We start from the raw sequence: 23,313 nt of genomic DNA, 5'->3' as shown, positions 1-23,313 counted from the left end.
GAGATTGCTTCTTTGCACTGTGGAACTTGTCAGGGGTGTGTGTGTGTGTGTGTGTGTGTGTGTGTGTGTGTGCTACATGGTTAGGTTTCCTTGGGAGGGACTACTGTGTCTCAATTTCACCTTTTTGTTTTTGAGACAGGGTTTCTCTTTGTAGCCCTGGTTCTTGAACTCGTTCTGTAGACCAGGCTGGCCTTGAACTTAGGGATCCTCCTGTCTCCTCCAGAGCACTGGGATTAAAGGTGTGTGCTACCCCACCTGGCTCTCAAATTCATCTTAAGTTCCTCACCTCTTTGAGGTGTAGCCACACATTCTACTTTGTATATGAGAACATGTGTTCTGGGGCTGGGGAAATGGCTCAGAAATAAAGTGTTTGCCACACAAGTCCAAGGACCTGAGTTCAGATCACCCACACTCAAAGAAAGTTGGGTGTACCCTGTAATGCCAGAGCTGGGGAGGTAGAGACATGAGGATCCTGGGGTTTGCTGGTCAGCCAGTCCAACAGAATCAGTAGATTTCTGGCCTCCATATGCACCCAACACCCATCTGCATATATAGAAACACCTGTACAGAACACGAAGAACACACATGCATGTACTGTGTCTAGTATGCTCCTTGTCCTGGCTAGTCTTTGTCAACTTGACATACGCTAGTCACTGGGAAGAGGGAACCTCAGCTAGGGCATTGCCTCCATGAGACTGGCCCATGGGCAAGTCTGTGGGGGCATTTTTCTGGACTGTTGGTAATATGGGAGGGTCAGCCTGCCGTGGTTGGTACCATCCTTAAGTAGGTGGGCCTGGGCTGTACAAGAAAGATGGTGGAGCAAGCCAGTAATCAGTGTCCTGCACGGTGTGAGCTGCAGTTCCTGCCTCCAGGTTCCTGGCTGCAGCTCCTGCCTCTGCTTCCTGCCGTGATGGTCCGAACAACCTGCAAGCCAGATTAAATCCCTCCTTCCCCAAGCTGCTTTTCGTCATAGTGTTTATCTCAGCAACAAGAAGCCAGCTAGGAAATAATCACCATTTCACAAATTTGAGTGCTTTTAGAATCCTAGCACATATTTCCCCCTTAGAAAAACATTTTTAAAAATTTTTAATTAGAAAGAAAAAAAAAAAAGTCACATGCTGTCCAGGTCGTTTCCAGGCTGGTCTCCATATCCTGTATCTGTGTCTCCTGGGCCCTCAGCACCGTGACATCAGTGTTCCCTGGAGAACTGAATCCAGATTTGCAAATCTGCTTACATTCTCTGGAAAGCACCAGCTAGTGGGATTGGGCTCTCCCTGCTCCAGCAGGGAAGAGCTGGAGTAGACTCCTAGGACGTGAGACATGGAGGAGGAGGAGGAGATGGCTCTGGCTGGAGTTCATGTCGCCTGTGTCTTCTTCCTTCCATCCCACAAATGGCATGCTTGCTCCATTTGGCTCGGCCAGCTTCACCGTCCCGTGAGACCAGAGCCGCCTTTTCTGTTCACCTTGGTTCTTTCAACTTCCCGTCCTTCGTGCCTGAAGTCCACACTCCTCCATCCTGAGGTTTTCTAGCCTGCAATCCTCCATTTGCTTCCCAGCTCCCCTCAAGGAAGACAGAATTCTCCCACTTGTGGAGGAGAGACTCTGGACCATAACGTTTCTCCTAAGGGTTTCTGGCACATCTCTGGAAAACTGCCCCCGTGAAGTGAGGATTCCTTTGCCTGACGCATCTGGTCTAACCTGGGTTTCTCCAGGCTCTGATGCTGGTTGTCCAAGTCACTTAGCAATTTCAGACGACCAGATGCACCCAGTGTGTTTGCTTGGCTGTTCCTCTGTTCCTAATGACTAGTCCTGTGGATAATAAGCCACTTATTAGAAGGTGCCAAGCTTCCAGTTAATAGATGAAATTTCGATAATTAGTGATGCAGGCAGCCTTTGATGGATGCTAATAACGCATTATTGTTTTCATGGTTAAGATTTATTGTATGCTTACTGTGTGTCAGACAGTTTACTGAGAGCTTTGCCTACCCTAGCATGTTTGATTTTTGGACTCTGAAATAGATCTTTCCCACCATATTTTACAGAAATTGAAGTACTAAGTGTGAATTAAGTAACCTGCCAAGGTCACCTTCTGGTGTATTTCCAGGAGTGGAACCCAGCAGCAGAGTTGATTATCAAAAATTAAAATAAAAATAAAAGTGGAAGCCAGGTGGTGGCTCATACCTTTTAATCCCAGCACACGGGAGGCAGAGGCAGGAGGATCTCTGTGAGTTCAAGTCCAGCCTGGTCTACAGAATGAGTTCCAGGATAGCCAGGGCTACACAGAGAAACCCCGTCTTGAAAAACAAAAACTAAAATAAACAAACAAGTATCAATAAATAAAAGACCCCACCACGCCGTTGGGTTGCGTGAGCCTCAGGGATGCTGGCGGTAGGACCGTGTCTGAAAGCGCCTGCCAGCCTCCACGCTCACGGTCTGCTCACACGGCAGCTGCAGTGATGCCTGCTTGCCGTTAAATTTTTGTTTTCAGATTAAAAGGAAAACCACAATAGAGTATGTTTTCTTTCTTTGGGTAAGTGGGAGGGGTTATAGGAGATGGGTCACAGGGTCGTGTGTGTGTGTGTGTGTGTCTGTCTGTCTGTCTCACTGAATCTAATATTTACTGGTTTGGTTAGATTGCTTGGCCAGCACGCCCCAGGGATCCTCCTCTCTCTGCCTCCTTAGCACCGGGATTTGGGATGACAGAGCACGCCACCTCACCCAACCTCAGAGCTGGGGATCTGAACTCAGACACTCATGCTTGTGCGGCAAGTACTTTACGCACTGAGCCTTCTCCCCAGCCCTCAAAACCCGGGTCCCTTGTCCACCAAGCAGATGGTGAGCCACCACGCTGCTGTGTTCTCAGCCCCTCTGTGCGTTCTAGAAAAGCAGCAGGAGTGTTTTCCGCTCGCGGTCACCGGCAGTTCCACGGAGGTGTGTCAGCCACACTCAGTGGCGAGAGGAGAGTGTTCACACAGCTGGTACAGAACAGCAGCGAGAACCGACTCGTTACATTTTTACCACTCGGAAACGAGAAAGGCTTGCAGCTGTTTCGTACTGGGTTCTGAGATAGTCTGCCATTCAACCACATGTTTAGTACAGGTTGTCTGACTCCGACGGTGCTGGCCACTTAGGCTGTGCCTTTATAAAAGAGTGTCAGCAGACATATATATATAAAACTTGGAAAACTCTCCAGCAGGGATGGGTGACACCTTTCAAGGTGTCACTGTTGAGGACCCCTTTTACAGCAGACGCTCCCGACTGTAGATCACGCACAACTCAGTGCACAGTCTGAAGCAGAGCCTGGGAGGGAGACCTGCCTGGGCTTCTGGGAGTCCCCGAGTGGCCTGCCAACCGTGAGCCATCCTGATCTGAGGGCAGGTGGCCCTGGAGAGGAGACAGGCTAACATTACAACCTTGGTTGTAATGTTAGCAGGTCTGAGACTGTGGGGCCCGGCACGAATCAGCTACGTCTTGGCGGAGAGGGCCGTGGGACCCCAAGGGAAAGGCGCACTGCGTAGTTGAGGACTGTTTAATAATCCAGCTGAACGGACTTTGCATCTGAGGGGTGAAGGCTTCCGTGTAGTCTGATGTTTGTTCGTGTTAATGCTCCGCAAGTACTGAAAACAAAAGACACTTTAAAAAATTGGCTTCACACATTGTCTTGGAAAGTGCAGCGTTCTGTTCCTCTAGCTTCAGTTTCTAGATGTTTCTTGAGAAGCAGCTACATGACACTGTTTGGCTTGCCCTGCTTGCTGGCTTCTGTGACTGCCCTGCACCTCTGCCCTCCCTCCACGTCCCGAGTCCCTTGGCTTCTGGAGGGAGCTCGGCCATTCCCCTGGCCTGCTTTTGTTTGTGGGTGTTCCTGCCCTGGGAGAAAGAGAGGATCTGTTGAGCTCTGTTAGGATGGAAGCGTTCTTTCTGTACACAGTAAATCTCTTGGTGTAAATGAGATGTCAGGTGCCTGGATCCTGGGGAGGTTTGCAATCCTTCCCTGTGATTTGAAAAAAAAAAAAAAATCAGTCTATGCTTCGTAGTCATTCTGTGCTGGTCCACAAGCAACTCTCCATGTTCCCGGATGTGCCTGCCTTTCCCCTCCATCTCCTGCCCCAGACACAGCTGATGAGGACTTAATGACTTCCCAGCACTACCTAGGGAAAGCAGTATGCATCAAGTGGCAGCAGTAGTTGGGGTTTCGAATGTATCTTTTCCTCAGCTGGTGATGGAGTGTGGTGCTCGCTGGCCATAGCAGCAGCTGTGGCACCCAGGTGCCCAGCCACAGGAGTGACAGTCAGCCATCGAGAGTTTACAGTGCATCCTGGTGCTGATGCTGTGCTTTGGTAAGTTGGGCCTAGTAAATGCAGTTTCGACTTACTTTGTTTTAAACTTCTGGTACGTTCATCAGGATATAACTTCAGTTGAGGAGCTTCTGTAAACCACTGTCTTAAAGGTCAGTGGTAGCCTGGCTGACAAGGCCAGTACCTTTCAGAAATCAGTATGCCTTGTATAGGGGGCGCTCTGGTCCCCTGTATAGCCCATAAGGGGATCTCCTCCCCTTGGCTCTGCCTGGCCCCTTGGGACTTTGGAGATGGCGTCCCTTGCTTTTGTCATCTGGGTCACTGCAGGAGTAGTGAACTGTGTGTGTTCTCCTGGGAGCTGGCAATAATCCACAGGGCCCCTCCCCGCCCCCATAGTGATAATTGAGATCATTTCTTCCCACTCCCTAGGCTTGGCTTTGTAGACCTCAGGTCTAGATTGAAGTGGCGTCTGTAATCACGTTCTCTTTATCCTGTGCATCTTAGGTATCTTCACCCCTTTAACTGACTTCCTGGAGTTGGTACTGCGTGGCTGAAGGAGATGTGCACAGAGAAAGGAAGCATTTACACCTTTCAAGGGCTAGCTGTTTAAATTCTGATTGTGAAGTCAGTCTCTGACTTCATCAGAACTCCTCGGGATCGGGGCACTCGAGGAACCAAATGTATAGTCAGCTAAATATCTCCAATGACTTTTTTTTTTTTCTCTTGGGAGCTTCTCCTGGCAAAGAAAGACTATCAGCTCTATTTCCCTTCTGTTTCTTTAGAGAATTCTTATAGCAACCAGAAAAATCAATGCAAAACATTGTGTGTATAGGTATCCTTTCTAAACAAATAAGATGAACCGCCATTTGTTTTAGAGACTGTGTAGTGTGTGTGTCCTTTCCTAGAGCGTCTCGTACCTTCTCTTCCCAGTCTCCTGTTGACCGGGTTGTTTATGGTAACCACATTACACCTGCTGGCAAGGGGCTAAAAAGTAGGACCAACCGCCTTCCGTCTTGGGGACGAGAAGCTTGGAAGTGTCTTATCGTCTTCCTCTGTTTCATTGCTTCTCCTTTCCTTGTCTGGGACATTTAAATAATCCAATAGTTTCTACGAGATCAGTGACCTCCATGGGCAGACAGCCGAGGACGGATTTTAGGAGCAAAGCGCCTGCTTTCTTGGGCTCCATTCCTGCATCGGCTGAGACCGGTTTTCCACATGCTTGTTTTGTTTTAGTTTTGCTCTCTAGTGTTAAACCAGGCGTTGCTGTTTGTATTAGTCTGGCCTAGGGCTGCGTGGAGCAGGAGCTTTTCCTAGTGTGGTGCAGAGCCAGATGAACGGGGATCTCTCTGACTGCATTGTCCCACCGGGCAGGTTGCAGGAAAGCCAGTGGAGTGGAAGCTTGCTCAGAGGAATTTCAGTGCCGTGAAGTGCTGGTGAAGTAGCCGTGAGCACTGGCTGGGGGAGCTGAGGCACACGGGAAGTCAGCTGGAGGTGGGTTTGGGTTACTGTGTTCTTTGAAGACGATGTTTGCTCTGTTCCTCCAGTCTAGGTGACGCTCTTCTGTGGTGGAATGGAATGTTTGTCAGGTGACCTAGAAGTCAGAGGGCACAAGTGAGCCCTTAGTTTTATTTGCACGTCTGTGACGAAAGGCAGCCTTTTAGTTTCGTTTCCTTTCTAAGAACAAGTGAGTGGGCCCTGGGGAGACAGCCGGGGGTAGAGTGCTTGTACACACGTGAGGACTGCAGTGCAGATCCCCCGTGTAAAAGCCGAGCGGATGTGGTGGCTCACCGTCATCCCAGTGCACAGGAGGCAGAGGCGGGGAAGTCCTGGAACAGTGGTTCTCGCCTTCCTAATGCTGTGACTCTAATCCAGCTCCTCGTGTTGTGGTGACCTCCAACATGAGATTATTTCTGTTGCTACTTCATAACTGTAACTTTCCTACTGTTATGAGTCATAATGTGAATATCTGTGTTTTCTGATGGTCTTAGGCGACCCTCTGAACGGGTTGTTGACTCCTATGTTGAGCACTGCTGCCCTAGAGCAAGCTGGTTAACTGGACTGCTTGAATCAGTGAGCTCTGGGTTCGGCCAGAGATCCTGCTCCAGTATATAGGGACCAATCAAGGAATACAACACCTGACACCAACCTTTGCCCAACATACACACGTGCACCTTCATGCACAGGTGTGCCCACACGTGTGAACATGTATATATGTGTGCATGTGCACACACACACACATAGAATAGAGGAAAATTTTATGTATTCATGTAGCTGTGAGGTTATGACACCCATGTGAGCATATGTGCTATGTATGTGAAACTCCATTTAACATACGCAGTGAGTAAACCAAGATGGTGGTGGATGGGCACTACAGTACAGTGTCCCATCCTCCCAGCCTGCTTTCCTAGTCAGCTCCTCAGTGTTGAGCTTTAAAGACCCTTCACCTCATCCACAAACTTAGCCAGATTTCCCTTTTGAGTCGTAGATTTTTCACAAAAAAGATACACTCTTAGTCTCGATGGCCACCCCACTTGAAAACTTGATTTCTGCGTTTTACAGTGTGATGGTTAAACTGGGCCAGTGGTCACCTCCGAGCTGTTTGGTGCCTCCCTTTTAATTGGCACATGGTGAACCCCACTGGCAAAGTAGGCCTGTGAAATGCCCTTCTACCCATTCATTAAAGTCTCATGTCGGGACCTGGATGGAGAATTACACTCTGTGTTACCTTATCAAGTGGAGACAGAAAATGCTTGAAGTAAACATACTGCCACACGTTATTGCAGTCTCCAGGACTTCCGTCTCAAATGTCTCATTACCTACCTTTCCTGTGGGAATGTGTAGCCCAAGTTCCGTTTGTAAACATTCTTTACCTAAATCCACACTTGAGATTATGTATTTAGGGTACAAATTCCTTTTGCTCTCTCGCTGACATAGTTGTCAGAAGCATGAGGAAGTTGCTGCTGCCCAGTGACTCCTCTTGAGCGCTGCCCGCTCTGTTGGCTTTCTTTCTTCTTGTCTCGCCCTGTCCCAGGGTTTTTGAGCTGTTTGATTTTGTTTATTGTTAATGCATGTGTGCATGTGTGTTTTGGGTATCAAACCCGGGTCATCAGGACTGTATGTGCCATCTCACTGGCCTTGTTCCAGAGTTTTTGACGTAAGCAGTAGAAACTGATTCTGGCCAAGTTAGGTAAACGAGGAATTCACATCAAGGCTTGGAGGGCCGCTGCAGGGATGTGCTGAGGGCCGCTGCGGGGATGATGTGCTGAGGGCCACACTTGGAGCAGGCAGCGCTCAGTGCTCAGTGTAGGAACTCACGCTACCTTGAACACTGCAAAGGCTGTTTGCAGTGATGGAGCCCTCTCCTCTTGTTCCGTAACTGTGCCCAGGGGGTGGGGAAGTTGGGGGGGCGCTTGTCAGCCAACCTCCACACAAGTGCTTATCTCTTGTCTCTCCTGTGGGAACAGAACAAGGTGTGGGGGGGGGGCGCTTGTCAGCCAACCTCCACACAAGTGCTTATCTCTTGTCTCTCCTGTGGGAACAGAACAAGGTGTGGTGGGAACCCAGGATTCTGGTTCCTGCAGTGGCAGCACCGATACCTAGAATTTCTGTTCACTAGGAAGGAAGGGAAGTAGATGGCCGCTGCCCCCAGAGTCTCATCTTTCTCTGAACTTGTTCCCTCCCCTTCTGTTCCTCTGTCTCAACTCCCGTACCAACTCTTAGGTTACATGTGCTGTGGTGTGCAGTGTGCCACTGTGGAATGTCCGGGCTAACGCGGGCCGGAGAACCTGCCTTTGAGCTTAGAGGGCAGTGCCGAAGAGACACTGAATTGCATCTTGAGTCCCATTTGATTGCTGTTTGAGAAAACGCCACGGTAGAAAAGCTGACCCCAAGGCGCTGGCGAGATGCTTAAAGGCATTGGCACAGAGCATGTCTGTTTTCCCTGTAGGCATCGACTCAGGTCTGTGGTTCTTCTCTGAGATGCTGGCGTCAGGTGACAACTGTGGCCAGATATGTGCAGCTTAGTGGTTAGTGTGGAGGGACCGACCACTGCGTCTCCCAACCTCTTTTATTCTTCTCCACATTTAGCTTCTCTTAGTCCATTTGCCATGTTTGTGGGGAACAGCCCTCACTCATGGAAGACACCAGAGACCCCTCTGCAAGGCACGATGCTTCACTTCTGGAGCGTCTGGCTGTGGTTGAAATCCCAGTTCCCATCCCTGGTTTTTAAGATCTAGGAGGCCTGGGAAGACTGTCTCTGAGGACGCTAAGATGTGATTAGAGGAAGTAATGTAGGCTTACGTAGGGCCCGCTTGTCAGGCCCTGCAGCCCCACTCCTTGTCTATATATAGCATCTTTGTAAATCACAGTGTGTGTAGGAGAGTGGGGTGTGTGTAGGGTTCCGGGGGTGGGGTGGGATGTGTGTCTAGTTTTTCTCACTGGGGAAGCCCAGGTATCAAAACCCGTGGACTTGTGTGTGACCTGAGCATTTGGACCTGGGCAGTTCAGTCCCCGTGAGCCTCTGGCACTCAGCTGTGCCTCCCCACACTTGCCCCTTCTCTTTCTTCTCACCCATGCTCACCATAGGCTGGTTGTGCACCTAGGTGCTTATATCAGCTCCTTATTTGCTCTTCCTTCTTCCAGAGTTTTCTTCCTCCCCCATTCCCTCCAGCAACTCAAGAGAACCCTTACAGACTTGGAATCTGGTGATTTGGTGGTACTGTGTAGTCATTAAATGAACAACTTTAGAAGTAAAAATAGGGTTGGATTCCAGCTCCACAATTTTAGTAGTCCTGTGGTGATGTTTTTACCCTGTCTAAGCTTCAATTTTCTTACCTTGTAATTTGAAGAAAACCACCTCACATAGTTGTGAAAATTAAATGATTAAATGGTTTCGAGCCACTTATCAGAGTTGCAGGAAGCGCTGGTCACTGCACCCCTAGTGGACAGATTACATAGCACGGGAGTTCCCTGCTTCTTGAGGATTTCAAGACCTCCTCTGTGGAGCGGTGTGGGACAAGTCCAAATATTAAGATTAACTTTTGAGCCTTTCCCAGGTTTTCCATCACTCTGTTCAGGACTTTTTTGGATCAGTTTTTTTTTTTTTTTTTTGGTTTTTCGAGACAGGGTTTCTCTGTGTAGCTTTGCACTTTTCCTGGAACTCACTTGGTAGCCCAGGCTGGCCTCGAACTCACAGAGATCCGCCTGGCTCTGCCTCCCGAGTGCTGAGATTAAAGGTGTGCGCCACCACTGCCAGCTTTTGGATCAGTTTTAATCATCCGTATTTCCAAGGGACTGTCCCTTTTACCAAGGTGTTTAGTTTGCTAGGGTGAGGTTGGGCATTATACTCCATGATCTCACTGAAGCTGTATTTCTGTGTCCCTTCTGATTTTGAATATCCATCTCCTCACTCCCCGTTAGTTTGACTAGAGCTGTGGCTGAATGTATTTTTTCTTTTAAACGAAAAAGTAGTTCTTTGACTTACAAATTATGCTTTTTAAAATTTCTACTCATAAGTTTTTATTTACTTTTTTAAAAAATTTAATATAAATGCTTGGGGCTGGAGAAATGACTTAGAGGTTAATAAGAACAGTGGCTGTTCTTCCAGAGGTCCTGAGTTCAATTCCTAGCAACCACGTCGGTCGTGGCTCACAACCATCTATAAGATGTGGCGCCCTCTTCTGGAGGTGCAGGCATATATGCAGACAGAACACTATATACATAATAAATAAATAAAATGTTCCAGGTTCCCTTAAAAAAAAAATGAATGCTTAGTTTCCCTTGATGATAAGTTTCTTGGTATAGACATTCTTTTCGGACTTCCCAGTCGGCCCTGGGACAAGCTTCCGTCAGCCTGTCCTGGTTCTGGGTGACCACTCTAACCTTGTTCAGCAAACTGGGCTCTTAGAACTGCCTGTCAGGCCCCATGATTGGCATGTCTGAAACCCAAGGAAAGTGGCTTGTAGCAGAGTGTTGCTTCATGGAGTCCAGGGGGTGTGTGTTTTCAGGTTCCATCTGATCTGGGATTGCGTGTGGTGTTTCCCGGAACCTGGCTCTTGGTCCTTTGGGGTCTTTGCCTGTTTCCCAGCTGGCTGCTCTGTGGTAGCAAAAGAAGGCCATGTTCCTTTAGGTTCCACAGTCCTAAGATGCTTCCTAAGATGAGGTAATCTATCTACCAGTGCTTACCTCTGATCTCAAGCAAGCATCTATCTGTAGCCTGGCCTTGTAGACAAGAATTGGTGGAAACTGCCATTAAGATGAGCAGGATTTACTTAGAGAAGAATGTAGAGGACACATAGCACAGACTGGAGACTGCATGGAGCTGTAATGCCGATCCCACTGAGGTGCCAGCTCTGGGACCCGGGATCCTAAGGAAGAATGAGCAGTTGCAAATGATGAGGCCTCATGAGGCAGGAGTTGACCTTAGAGTCTAAGGCTGAGGGCAGAACTGTTTGCTGCTTTCCAGCTTGGCGTTTCCTGTGAGTACAGAGTGCTCACCCGAAGCAGATGCTTGTCATTAGGCACAGGGAGATCTCTGCTCTCAGTGCTCAGCATATCCAGGTGTGCACTCAGCCCCACGCCCTTGTCCTAAGCAGCTCGGTGAAATACTGTGGACTAGACCTCTGCCAGTGCCTGCGAGAGTCTTGAAGGTAAACCTTCCCCTAGCTGCAGCCTGTGGATGTTGCGCTGGCCTTGGTTGGATCTGAGGAGTTGATACTCTGGTTGGCCAGCAGGGGTCAGGCTTTCTTTCCCAAAGGTACCTAGAAGAAATGCTGGGCACATCTCACGAACTTCAACTTCTAATAGTTTCTCTCTCTCTCTCTCTCTCTCTCTCTCTCTCTCTCTCTCTCTCTCTCTCTCTCACACACACACACACACACACACACACACACACACACAACGTGCGCACACACACACGCACACACACGCACACACACTTTCTGGCCACTTCTCATGTACTTTAATTTAGAATTAGCTGTCTGTCTCTGTCTTTCTCTCTCCCTGTCTCTCTTCCTCTCTCCCTCTCCCTCTCCCTCTCCCTCTCCCTCTCCCTCTCCCTCTCCCTCTCCCTCTCCCTCTCCCTCTCCCTCTCCCTCTCCCTCTCCCTCTCCCTCTCCCTCTCCCTCTCTCTCTCTCTCTCTCTCTCTCTCTCTCTCTCTCTCTCGCTCTCTCTCTCTTGCTCTCTCTCTCTCGCTCTCTCTCTCTCGCTCTCTCTCGCTCTCTCGCTCTTGCTCTCTCTCTAGAGAGAGCGCGCAGATAATGTTTCCATGTAGGTTGGTTTGTATGCTTGTAAATGTGGAAGCCAGAAGTTGTCTCCCCCCATTTTTGAGACACCCTCTTACTCAGTCTGCAGCTCACCGGTTCACCCAGCCCCAGCCAGCCCTGGTCCTCCAGCTTGCACAGCACAGCACTCACTTCCTGGAGCCATAACCCCTGTTCCATGTCTGGTTTTATTTTCCAAATACACTTACTGTGTGTTGGATTTGCTTATTGATTATTCAGGCGAGGCTGTGTCTTCTGTTGTAATTTTTTAATAATTAGGTATTTAGGATTGAACTGTACATTTCTTTCCCAGACTTTTGGTCAGTAGAGCCTCAGACCCAAGTCAAAGGTCTCTCTTTCCTCTTCCCTTGTAGACAGTAACTAGCCCCAGTGAGAAACAAACTGATTCAGGGACAAGCAGCACCCAGGAGGGAGACCTGGCTGGGCTTCTAGGGGGCCTCACGTGGCCTGCTGACCGCAGCCCCTGCAGGTCCTGGGTCTCTTGGCCGTGGGCAGGGGAGCTCTGCCACCCATTGTCCTGCTTTTGTCTGAGAGAGTCCCTGCCCTGGAAGAGGAGCTGCTGAGCTCTGCTGAGTGGAGGGGGTCCATGTGTGTCCCCACTGGCTTTCGGAACACTCAGCTTTGCACTTTGGCTGGGTTATAGTTTCCTGCCAGGCCTCACTGGGCACCAGCCACTTCCTCCAGAAGCTGGTTTACTTGCTAATTATGTTAATCACAGGGCATCTGCAGGGGATTGAGTCCAAGACCTTCCGTGAGCACCAGAACCTTCGGATGCTCAGGCTCCTAGTGTAAAGTGATTTGCGACTGCACGTTATCTGAGCACTCAAACCATCCCCACATTACCCACAAGACCTAGCACAGAACTTTGTAAATGCTTGTCGTATTTCTACAGAATAATGACAAGGGGAGGAAAACTTGTGTGTGTCTAGTGCAGATACAGTTGTTTTTTCCAGATTCTTTTGATTGATGATTGAGTCCGAGTGAGGGTGTGCAGGGCCAATTGTTTATGCAGCAGGAATTACTCCAGTCTGTGGCATGTATGAGCACCATCCTTACTTGATGGTGGCATTTGAAAAAGCAGGATTGTGGAGGGCCAGTCCCCAGTACCCCCTGGTCACTGAATGGCCATACCCTGCTGTGGAGGTGGCTTCTCCTTCCTGTGCTCATCTGTAGCCTGTGTCCTGTCCCTAATTGATCTCTCTGTTGCACATCATGTTATGTGGAGACGTTTAGTTACCAAGTCACTGTGGGCATCATGTTTATTATTCATATATATAAGAATTGAAGAACATGAGTATGTCTTATTTTAGTGAACTGCATTTTGGTTTATATAGCAGATAATCCACAGATAGTGATAAGGGAACTATTTATTTAGATATTATATTGGGGAGAACAACTCACTGAACAGGACAGACAAAATCATCGCAAGGTCCTGGAAGGCTGACGTCCTGTCCCACGCGGTTCCTGCCGCCTGAGTCAGTTCACACCATCCAAGCCCACGAGGGGAGAGGCGGCCATATGAATGTGCCCCTCAGCTTAAACTAGCCCTGAGGCCACGCCCTAGTGGCGGTACTTCACAGTCATAGGTAGAACAGGTACCCACTACAGGTTTATACCTTACCTTAGAAGGGCAAAGTTAGAATGCACATGTTCATGTAAGGCAATCAATAATGGATCTGCATCTATACTCCCTAAATATATATGTATTTTTAGTTGATAGGGTAAAAGTTGCTTGCGTTTGTAGTTTTCAATATATTTTCATGTATTTAAAGATTGCAAGATGTCTAAATCAAGCTATGTAACGTATTACCTCACATACTTACTGTTTTTGTGGTGAAAACACTTAAAGTCTACTCTAAGCGGTTTTCCGGTGTACAGCATTATCACTAACTCTGTCCCCATGATGCACAGTAGATTTGTTGACTTTCTCCTCCTGGCCGAACTTTTGTGTCCTTTGACCATCTCCCCAGGAACACCCACTGTCCACCACCCTGACCTCTGACCCCCATAACCTCTGTTTTACTCCTTGTCACTGAAGAGTGACCTCTTTAGATTCCGTGGTGACGTGAGATGGTGACTTGTTTGTCTCTGCCTGGCTCTTACCTGGCCTTGATAATTTTGTTTTTGAAAGTACAAAGTGTCGGAGACAACAGCACTCCCCTCGAAGGCAGCATGGGTCATAGAGTCTTCAGCTCCCAAACACAGCCACTCTTATCTATCTGTTAGCTGTGTTGAGAATGTGAATCACAAGCTCCGTCTACCTCAGGCAAGGGTGTACGTGCCTGAAGAGTACTGATGTAGTCACACTGTGTGCAGCAGATCTCTGACGTAGTCACAGTGTGCGCTGCAGATCTCTAACGTAGTCACAGTGTGCGTTCTCTAATGTAGTCACAGTGTGCGCGGCAGATCTCTAACGTAGTCACAGTGTGCTCAGAGATCTCTAGATAACCATCTTGTGCAGCTCAAGCTCCCCCACTCCTCACTTCCTGTCACCCATCTCTTCCGTGGGGTCTCATTGTATAGGCCAGGCCAGCCTTAATTCGTGACTTGCCTGCCTCTGCTTCCCAAGCACTGGCATTACAGGTGTGGCCACTGCTCACAGCCTCTGCTTTGTTTTAAATGTTATAATAACAAAGCAAGTAAGATGTGAGGAGAACTTGTTGGTTTTGAGCAAACAAGTGTGTTCATCTGCAGATTCAAGGAAAAACCCCGTGTTTCTACCCCCTCAGAGGCCCACCTGCATGTGCTATGTTGAGGGACTGTGTCTCACTGACCTTAGTACATTCTGCTTGTTCCTGTGGTGGCTGAAGCCCCTTGAGAAGCAGGGTTTGAACTCCCTTCCTCCGTCCTATTTTCCCAAACAATCCTCTCCTTACCCTCACCCCTGACCTCTCCCAAACATGTTGTTATTCTTAGATCAAGAAGCCAGAACTATTATGTATGTATGATATCTAATATATGTAATTAAGAGCAAAACAGTCGGACATCCCAGGAAAGCCAAGTTAAAACGCTCCACAGGAAACCCTCGTCACCCCCTTCTCTGTGAAGGGCTCACCAAGTTATGAAGGGGTGACGAAGAACTTGGCTTTAGCATGTGAACACTGTTAGGTTTTGCATCTCAGCATTTGACTTGGAAGACGTCAGTCTTTAAATATTGCTCTATTTAAAGTAATCGACTACCATTTGTGGGTGGGAGCTGACAAAGCTGGACTGAATTTAAAATCCCTTGAGCGTGATTCTGCCTGGGGTAACAGTTGCACGGCACTTTGGTGTGGGAAAGCCAGGGTGTGCTCACAGTGGGGAGCGTCTGTTGTGGTCGTGGGGTGTAGGGCAGGTCAAAGAAGCAAAGGGAAACACTTAAGATCACAGTCTGTTCAACAGTCACTCCCAGGCCCTCTTGAGGCAAGAGTGCAGCCTGATGCCAGGCTGGATGCCCAGAGTGGAGCGCCCCTGGTGGGAAGGGGAGCATCAGCCAGATCCTCAGCTTGCTGGGAGCCCCACTTACAGTTCAGACTGTTTTCTTTCTTAGAATATCTCAGCAAGGCCGTCTAGAAAGTTGCCATTAACACTGCAGACTAATGTACACTGTGCCCATTCCTCTCAGAGGCCAGCTGTCCACTTGACTTGGAGTCTCACCTGGACCGTTGCCTCAGTCTCCTGACTGGCTGTCTCTCTCCACTTTTGCAGTCCCAGAGTGTGTTCTCTACCAAAGTAGGGTCATCTTTTAAAAAAGATGAGCACATTTCCTGTGTCCTGGCCCACTCATGGCTCATTTGCATTTGGATGAAAGGCTAAACCTTTATATTTGCTTCCTGGACGCCAGGTCCTCCAGCCTCAGTCGGTGCCTCCTCTCCTGCTCGTTCCCAGACTGCTGGCCTTGCTCTGCCTCATTCCCGTCAAGCTCTTCTGTTGCCAAGGCCACTCACTTGCTGTTGGCTTTGTCACACCTCGGCCCTGCCTTGCCTGGCCACTCTCCCAAGCCCTCAGACCTCAGTTGAGGACATTCCCTCCTTCACCAAGAGCTTCCGGGCCTGGCCACCTGACAGAGTAAACGCCTTCTCTCTGTGTCTTCAAGTTTGTATGGTTCCAAAGCAGGGTTGGTGGTTGTAAAGTATGACAGAGACGTCACAGTGTGTCAGATGGTTACAAAGATTTCAGCATTTTCAGTTTCAGCCCTTGTCTTATAGTGGGCCTGCTAGTGGAGGGACTAGCCCTGGTCTGTAGCTGGGCCTTGAGCAGCAGCCCTGGTCTGTAGCTGGGCCTTTGAGCAGCAGCCCTGGTCTGTAGCTGGGCCTTGAGCAGCAGCCCTGGTCTGTAGCTGGGCCTTGAGCAGCAGCCCTGGTCTGTAGCTGGGCCTTTGAGCAGCCCTGGTCTGTAGCTGGGCCTTGAGCAGCAGCCCTGGGCTGTAGCTGGGCCTTGAGCAACAGTCCTGGTCTGTAGCTGGGCCTTGAGCAGCAGCCCTGGTCTGTAGCTGGGCCTTGAGCAGCAGCCCTGGTCTGTAGCTGGGCCTTGAGCAGCAGCCCTGGTCTGTAGCTGGGCCTTTGAGCAGCCCTGGTCTATAGCTGGGCCTTGAGCAGCAGCCCTGGGCTGTAGCTGGGCCTTGAGCAACAGTCCTGGTCTGTAGCTGGGCCTTGAGCAGCAGCCCTGGTCTGTAGCTGGGCCTTGAGCAGCAGCCCTGGTCTGTAGCTGGGCCTTGAGCAGCAGCCCTGGTCTGTAGCTGGGCCTTGAGCAGCAGCCCTGGTCTGTAGCTGGGCCTTGAGCAGCAGCCCTGGTCTGTAGCTGGGCCTTGAGCATCCCTGGTCTATAGCTGGGCCTTGAGCAGCAGCCCTGGTCTGTAGCTGGGCCTTGAGCAGCAGCCCTGGTCTGTAGCTGGGCCTTTGAGCAGCCCTGGTCTGTAGCTGGGCCTTGAGCAGCAGCCCTGGTCTGTAGTAGCTGGGCCTTGAGCAGCAGCCCTGGTCTGTAGCTGGGCCTTGAGCAACAGTCCTGGTCTGTAGCTGGGCCTTGAGCAGCAGCCCTGGTCTGTAGCTGGGCCTTGAACAGCAGCCCTGGTCTGTAGCTGGGCCTTTGAGCAGCCCTGGTCTGTAGCTGGGCCTTTGAGCAGCAGCCCTGGTCTGTAGCTGGGCCTTGAGCAGCAGCCCTGGTCTGTAGCTGGGCCTTTGAGCATCCCTGGTCTGTAGCTGGGCCTTGAGCAGCAGCCCTGGTCTGTAGCTGGGCCTTGAGCAGCAGCCCTGGTCTGTAGCTGGGCCTTGAGCAGCAGCCCTGGTCTGTAGCTGGGCCTTGAGCAGCAGCCCTGGTCTGTAGCTGGGCCTTGAGCAGCAGCCTGGTCTGTAGCTGGGCCTTGAGCAGCAGCCCTGGTCTGTAGCTGGGCCTTGAGCAGCCGCCCTGGTCTATAGCTGGGCCTTGAGCAGCAGCCCTGGTCTGTAGCTGGGCCTTGAGCAGCAGCCCTGGTCTGTAGCTGGGCCTTGAGCAGCAGCCCTGGTCTGTAGCTGGGCCTTGAGCAGCAGCCCTGGTCTGTAGTAGCTGGGCCTTGAGCAGCAGCCCTGGTCTGTAGCTGGGCCTTGAGCAGCAGCCCTGGTCTGTAGCTGGGCCTTGAACAGCAGCCCTGGTCTGTAGCTGGGCCTTGAGCAGCAGCCCTGGTCTGTAGCTGGGCCTTGAGCAGCAGCCCTGGTCTGTAGTAGCTGGGCCTTGAGCAGCAGCCCTGGTCTGTAGCTGGGCCTTGAGCAGCAGCCCTGGTCTGTAGCTGGGCCTTGAACAGCAGCCCTGGTCTGTAGCTGGGCCTTGAGCAGCAGCCCTGGTCTGTAGCTGGGCCTTGAGCAGCAGCCCTGGTCTGTAGCTGGGCCTTGAGCAGCCGCCCTGGTCTATAGCTGGGCCTTGAGCAGCAGCCCTGGTCTGTAGCTGGGCCTTGAGCAGCAGCCCTGGTCTGTAGTAGCTGGGCCTTGAGCAGCAGCCCTGGTCTGTAGCTGGGCCTTGAGCAGCCCTGGTCTGTAGCTGGGCCTTGAGCAGCAGCCCTGGTCTGTAGTAGCTGGGCCTTGAGCAGCAGCCCTGGTCTGTAGCTGGGCCTTGAGCAGCAGCCCTGGTCTGTAGCTGGGCCTTTGAGCAGCCCTGGTCTGTAGCTGGGCCTTGAGCAGCAGCCCTGGGCTGTAGCTGGGCCTTGAGCAACAGTCCTGGTCTGTAGCTGGGCCTTGAGCAGCAGCCCTGGTCTGTAGCTGGGCCTTGAGCAGCAGCCCTGGTCTGTAGCTGGGCCTTGAGCAGCAGCCCTGGTCTGTAGCTGGGCCTTTGAGCAGCCCTGGTCTATAGCTGGGCCTTGAGCAGCAGCCCTGGGCTGTAGCTGGGCCTTGAGCAACAGTCCTGGTCTGTAGCTGGGCCTTGAGCAGCAGCCCTGGTCTGTAGCTGGGCCTTGAGCAGCAGCCCTGGTCTGTAGCTGGGCCTTGAGCAGCAGCCCTGGTCTGTAGCTGGGCCTTGAGCAGCAGCCCTGGTCTGTAGCTGGGCCTTGAGCAGCAGCCCTGGTCTGTAGCTGGGCCTTGAGCAGCAGCCCTGGTCTGTAGCTGGGCCTTGAGCAGCAGCCCTGGTCTGTAGCTGGGCCTTGAGCAGCCCTGGTCTGTAGCTGGGCCTTGAGCAGCAGCCCTGGTCTGTAGCTGGGCCTTGAGCAGCAGCCCTGGTCTGTAGCTGGGCCTTTGAGCAGCCCTGGTCTGTAGCTGGGCCTTGAGCAGCAGCCCTGGTCTGTAGTAGCTGGGCCTTGAGCAGCAGCCCTGGTCTGTAGCTGGGCCTTGAGCAACAGTCCTGGTCTGTAGCTGGGCCTTGAGCAGCAGCCCTGGTCTGTAGCTGGGCCTTGAGCAGCAGCCCTGGTCTGTAGCTGGGCCTTTGAGCAGCCCTGGTCTGTAGCTGGGCCTTTGAGCAGCAGCCCTGGTCTGTAACTGGGCCTTGAGCAGCAGCCCTGGTCTGTAGCTGGGCCTTGAGCAGCAGCCCTGGTCTGTAGCTGGGCCTTTGAGCATCCCTGGTCTGTAGCTGGGCCTTGAGCAGCAGCCCTGGTCTGTAGCTGGGCCTTGAGCAGCAGCCCTGGTCTGTAGCTGGGCCTTGAGCAGCAGCCTTCCTTCACTGAGCACCCTCTGGGAGTTTTTGGAGCTGAACACCACACAACTCTAGGGCTTGTTTTGTGTCTATTCCCAGTAGAAGTGTGCCCTGCGATGGCAGAGATTTTGCCTCAGTTCCATCACCTTTGCCTTCACAACGCCAAGATCTATGTTAGTATAGGCTAGACCCCAAGGAAAGCTACATGGATGGCAGAAAATCTCACAGGGGGCTCAGGCCACTCATCCCTTTTCCTTCATCTCTCCATCTGGTGTGTGCCACTTTCTGTTGTTAGTATAAAGCAATCCAGTCTCAACTATATTGCTAATATAGTCAGTATATAATACGTATCACGTATATACTATAAATTCATTATAATATAGTCAAGAATAATAAACTGCTGAGTCAACTTGATGCAAGACTTTACAGGTGTCTGTAACACAACTCTTCTGTCTCGGTCTTTGAAGCAGGCATGGTGTTCCATAATGAAATTAGGTCATACTCTTGGGCGCTCATCTCCAAACTGCTGCTGCTGTGTGGATTATACAAAAACAACAAACAGTTTCCTCCTTCACACTCTTTAGTGAGACCAGCTGGGGTCAGCAAGCTGCAGTACCACATAGTAATGTTTTAGTCACCACAGTCCCCATCTCCAGGTCACTCTTTCCTTCCCTCGTGCCTTTCCTCCCCTTCCCTTTCTTCTCCTTCCCCTTCCCTCTCCTCCTTTTTTCTTTCCTTGAAGACCCAGGGTCTCGAATGCTAGGCAAGTGCTCTTCCAGTGAGCCACGCCCTCCTAACCCTCTACCCCAACCCTTTAAAAACATCGAGGCTCTAGGAACTGGGCAGCTGCCCAGTGGGTAAAGTCTTCCCACACAACCATGAGTTCAGGTTTCCAGCACCTGTATAAAAAGCCAGGCATAGCAGTACACCCCAGGAATCCCAGCGCTGGTGAGGCAGAGGCAGGAGGATCCCTGGGGCTTGTCGGCCAGGTGGTCTAGCTGATTGCCAAGCTCCGAGTTCAGTGTGAGACTCTGTCTTCAAAAAATGAGGTGGCAAACAATTGAGAAAGACCTCTGACCTCTACACACACATGGTTGTGTGCCAGAGCTTTTCCTGGGAAGATGCAGCATTCATGTCTACCCCCAACAGACCAGGGTATGGACACCACCAAAGTCCAACCTGGTGAACCACGAGTTTTATTGGGGTCACTTACAGGAGCAGAAATGACCCAAAGACGGCTGCATCACCAAAGCCTAGCCCAGCATAGGTGACAGTTCACAAACTGGGAACCTGGAGCACACTGCACAGCCTGCAGAAAGCTCGGCAGGTTAGAGAATGTCTTTTCCAGGTGCCCCAGTTGAGCTCAGCCTCTTCCAAGCAGCTGGGCTGGTTTCTGCTTCTTTCGGGCAGCTGGTCTGGCCTAGGAATCTCTGCAGGCCAGCTTGTCCTGAGTCTTGGCAGCTGGGTTCCTCTGAGATTCTTCTTTGCAGCTTGGCCCTGCTTACTCTGGAAGGGAGGGGTTTAGTGAACCTGGTCAGTTTCAGGGACTTCCTGAAGAGTTTTTGAGTTCATCTTCTTGCTTAAAAAGCTTTCCTGAAAGTTGGAATGTTTTAATGTAGGAGGAAACTGTTATACATCACATAGAGATGTAATACATGTTTTTACACACACACACACACACATACTTTTTTTAGCTGAACTTCCAAAAGCAGAGCAGGGCAAAACTAGTCTTTTTTGAACAGGATCTGATTGTGTAGCCCAGAGTTTGCCATCCATAGCAATAAACAACTGAGAGTCATATTTTGAGGGACTCAGTTTTACTTTGTTTGAATTAGGTTTCTTAAATTATAAAAACCTTGTTAATCTCTGTATTCATATGCAGCGTTCTTCTCCTTTGAAGTCATAAACATTAATCGGTTTTGGCACTGCTTCTCCCAGCACGGGATCTCAGTAGGGAGAACCCAGACTTACCTCTCCACTTAGAATAGCACTTGGTGCCTGGATGGGCCCCGTTTGCTTAAGCTGCATCCAGAAATGGGTTGGAGGGGATGCTGTATTGTGCTATCTAGCACATCACATGCTCGATTATTTCCTGGCCTCCCCCTGGCTGCTTATCTATCTGTAGACATCTGATGAAACCCACTGAATATAGTTCCAGTGCAGTTACACCTGCTTCATTTCTAACACGCAGACATAAGATTTTCACAGTGTTCTAAACCACCTAGAGAAATGAAGACAGGAGAGGGTAATGGGGGTCAGCGACTAGCTCAGGGTGCATTATGTGCAGTTTTGAAGAAGCCACGGTGAAACCCACTGTTCTGTACAATCAGTGTATGCTAGCTAAGGTCTGTAACTGCATTATAGGATAAACTGAGAGCAGGAACAAGGCCGTTCTCCTGCCTTCAGCCCGGGGTCTCCTGACTTCTCGTGGGCCCCTTCCTTCCTTTATAAACCATGATTGTTGACATGATTACTCAGTGCCACTTCCATTTTTCTAAATATCTAAATACTTTCCAGCTGCACATTTTAGTGACGTTCTCTGATTGGAGCTGACATGGTGGTAGGTTTTAGATAATATGAGAAAGCAAAGTCATTGAAATAGTGCCTGGGTATTGTCTCCCGACTTCGACCTGGGGGCTTGAAGCTGGGCCCCTGGGACTTTATAAGTAAATACATGTTATTCATAGGATATGAGAGCTGTATGATACAGTGTTTTTGTTAAGAGCGTAGATTCAGAAGCCAGCTCCACTCCCTAGCTGTATAATGTTGGATAGCTTTTAAACCACTTCAAGACTCAGCTTTCTTATATTATGTAAAGTTGGCCTCATGAAAGAATCTTCTTGGGCTGGAGACATGGCTCAGTAGGCTGAAGTGCTTGTCTCCAAGCCTAGTGCCCCGCGTTCCATCCCTGGGACGCACATGACACAAAAACATCTTCTACGGTTGTCCTCTGACCCTCGTACAGATGCTGTGGGATGAATACCACAGGCGGGGTGGGAGGGGGAAGGATGGGGTGGGGGAGGATAGGGTAAAGGAATCTTCTCTAAAGAGAGACTCTAATGAGGTAATACTTGCCCTGTAAGCATTTGAGTTGGTACTATGTAAGAGTCGGTTGTTAATTATCAATGGAAAGTTATATTTTGTTTTGGTTTTTGTAGCCCATGCCAGTCTGGAAATACCAATATAGCACAGTGCGCGCGCGCACACACACACACACACACTCTCTCTCTCTCTCTCTCTCTCTCTCCCTCTCTCTCTCTCATCACTGGTCCTCCTGCCTCAGCCTCCTGACTGAGTTATAGGCATAGCCATCACACCTTCGTAACTGTGCTTCTGCTGACATAGGCCCTTTGTCCTTTTTGCTTCACTGCAGGCTTTCGTGGAGGCCCAGAACAAGATCACAGTGCCGTTTCTCGAGCAGTGTCCGATCAGAGGCTTATACAAGGAGAGGATGACTGAGCTGTACGACTACCCCAAGTACAGCTGCCACTTCAAGAAGGGAAAGCGGTATGTGAGCTTGCCTGCGCTCACTTTCTTTGCGCTCTCCAGCTTGATGTTTTCGTTTTAAAAAGTGTGTGTGTGTGTGTGTGTGTGTGTGTGTGTGTGTGTTGTATGTGTATACATTTGTGTGTGTGTGTGTGTGTGTGTTGTATGTGTATACATTTGTGTGTGTGTGTGTGTGTTGTATGTGTATACATTTGTGTGTGTGTGTGTGTTGTATGTGTATACATTTGTGTGTGTGTGTGTGTTGTATGTGTATACATTTGTGTGTGTGTGTGTTGTATGTGTATACATTTGTGTGTGTGTGTGTGTGTGTTGTATGTGTATACATTTGTGTGTGTGTGTGTGTGTTGTATGTGTATACATTTGTGTGTGTGTGTGTGTGTGTGTGTGTGTGTGTGTGTGTGTTGTATGTGAATACATTTGTGTGTGTGGGCGGGGGTGTGCATACACCAGAGATTGACATTAGGTTTCTTCCTCTCTTGCTTTTCATCCTTCTTCTTTTTTTTTTTCCCATCGAGACAGGGTCTATCTACATAGCTCTGACTGTCCTGGAATTCACTGTGTTGACAAAACTCACAGAGAACTGTCTGCCTCTGCATCCTGAGTGCTGGTGGTAAAGGCGTTCACCACAACTCCCTGCGTCTACCCTACTTTTGGAGACAGGGCCCTTCCGAGAACCTGGAGCTTACTGGTGTTGGGTTATGACGTGAACCACGGTGCCTGGACTTTTATATCAGTGTTGATTCCAGCCTAGGTCTTCATGCAATAAGTGCTTTACCTGCTGAGCCATCCCTACGGCTCCCGAGTACTTAAATGGTCAAGTACAGGTCAGGTCTGGTGGCGCACATCTTTAATCCCAGCACTTGGGAGACAGAGGCCAGTGGATCTCTGTGAGTTCCAGGCCAGCCATGGCTACAGAGTGAGACCATGTCTCAAACAAATGAAGTACACATTTGAACTAACTTACCAGTGTATAAAAGGAAGCGATTGTTGTGTTTGAGCATGAGAGTAATTTTCATACTGCTAAGTACTGTTCGTATTTATAAAATAGCAGTTAAGACGTTTGGCAATGATGCAGCCTGTGAAAGTAGATTATGGGACTCTTCATTCCCGTGGTTAGTTGGTGAGCCTGTGATTCACAAATAACAGGGTAGATTTGTTTCCA

The 23,313-nt window shown here is 50.0% G+C and overlaps 1 protein-coding gene across 1 annotated transcript in view; it reads left to right on the top strand.

Annotated features, from left to right (window-relative positions):
• The window catches only part of Prep (prolyl endopeptidase), a 109,450-nt gene that overhangs the window by 5,653 nt on the left and 80,484 nt on the right, over window positions 1-23,313 (top strand). The window contains exon 3 of the mRNA XM_059272440.1: window positions 22,018-22,151. Coding sequence (XP_059128423.1) covers window positions 22,018-22,151 — 134 coding nt within the window. The remainder of the gene's footprint in view (window positions 1-22,017; window positions 22,152-23,313) is intronic.

Source organism: Peromyscus eremicus, chromosome 8b, assembly GCF_949786415.1.
Source record: "Peromyscus eremicus chromosome 8b, PerEre_H2_v1, whole genome shotgun sequence".
Classification (NCBI taxonomy): Eukaryota; Metazoa; Chordata; class Mammalia; order Rodentia; family Cricetidae; genus Peromyscus; species Peromyscus eremicus.
The sequence above is the reverse complement of the archived record's forward strand: the minus strand, read 5'-3'. Positions and strand labels throughout refer to the sequence as shown.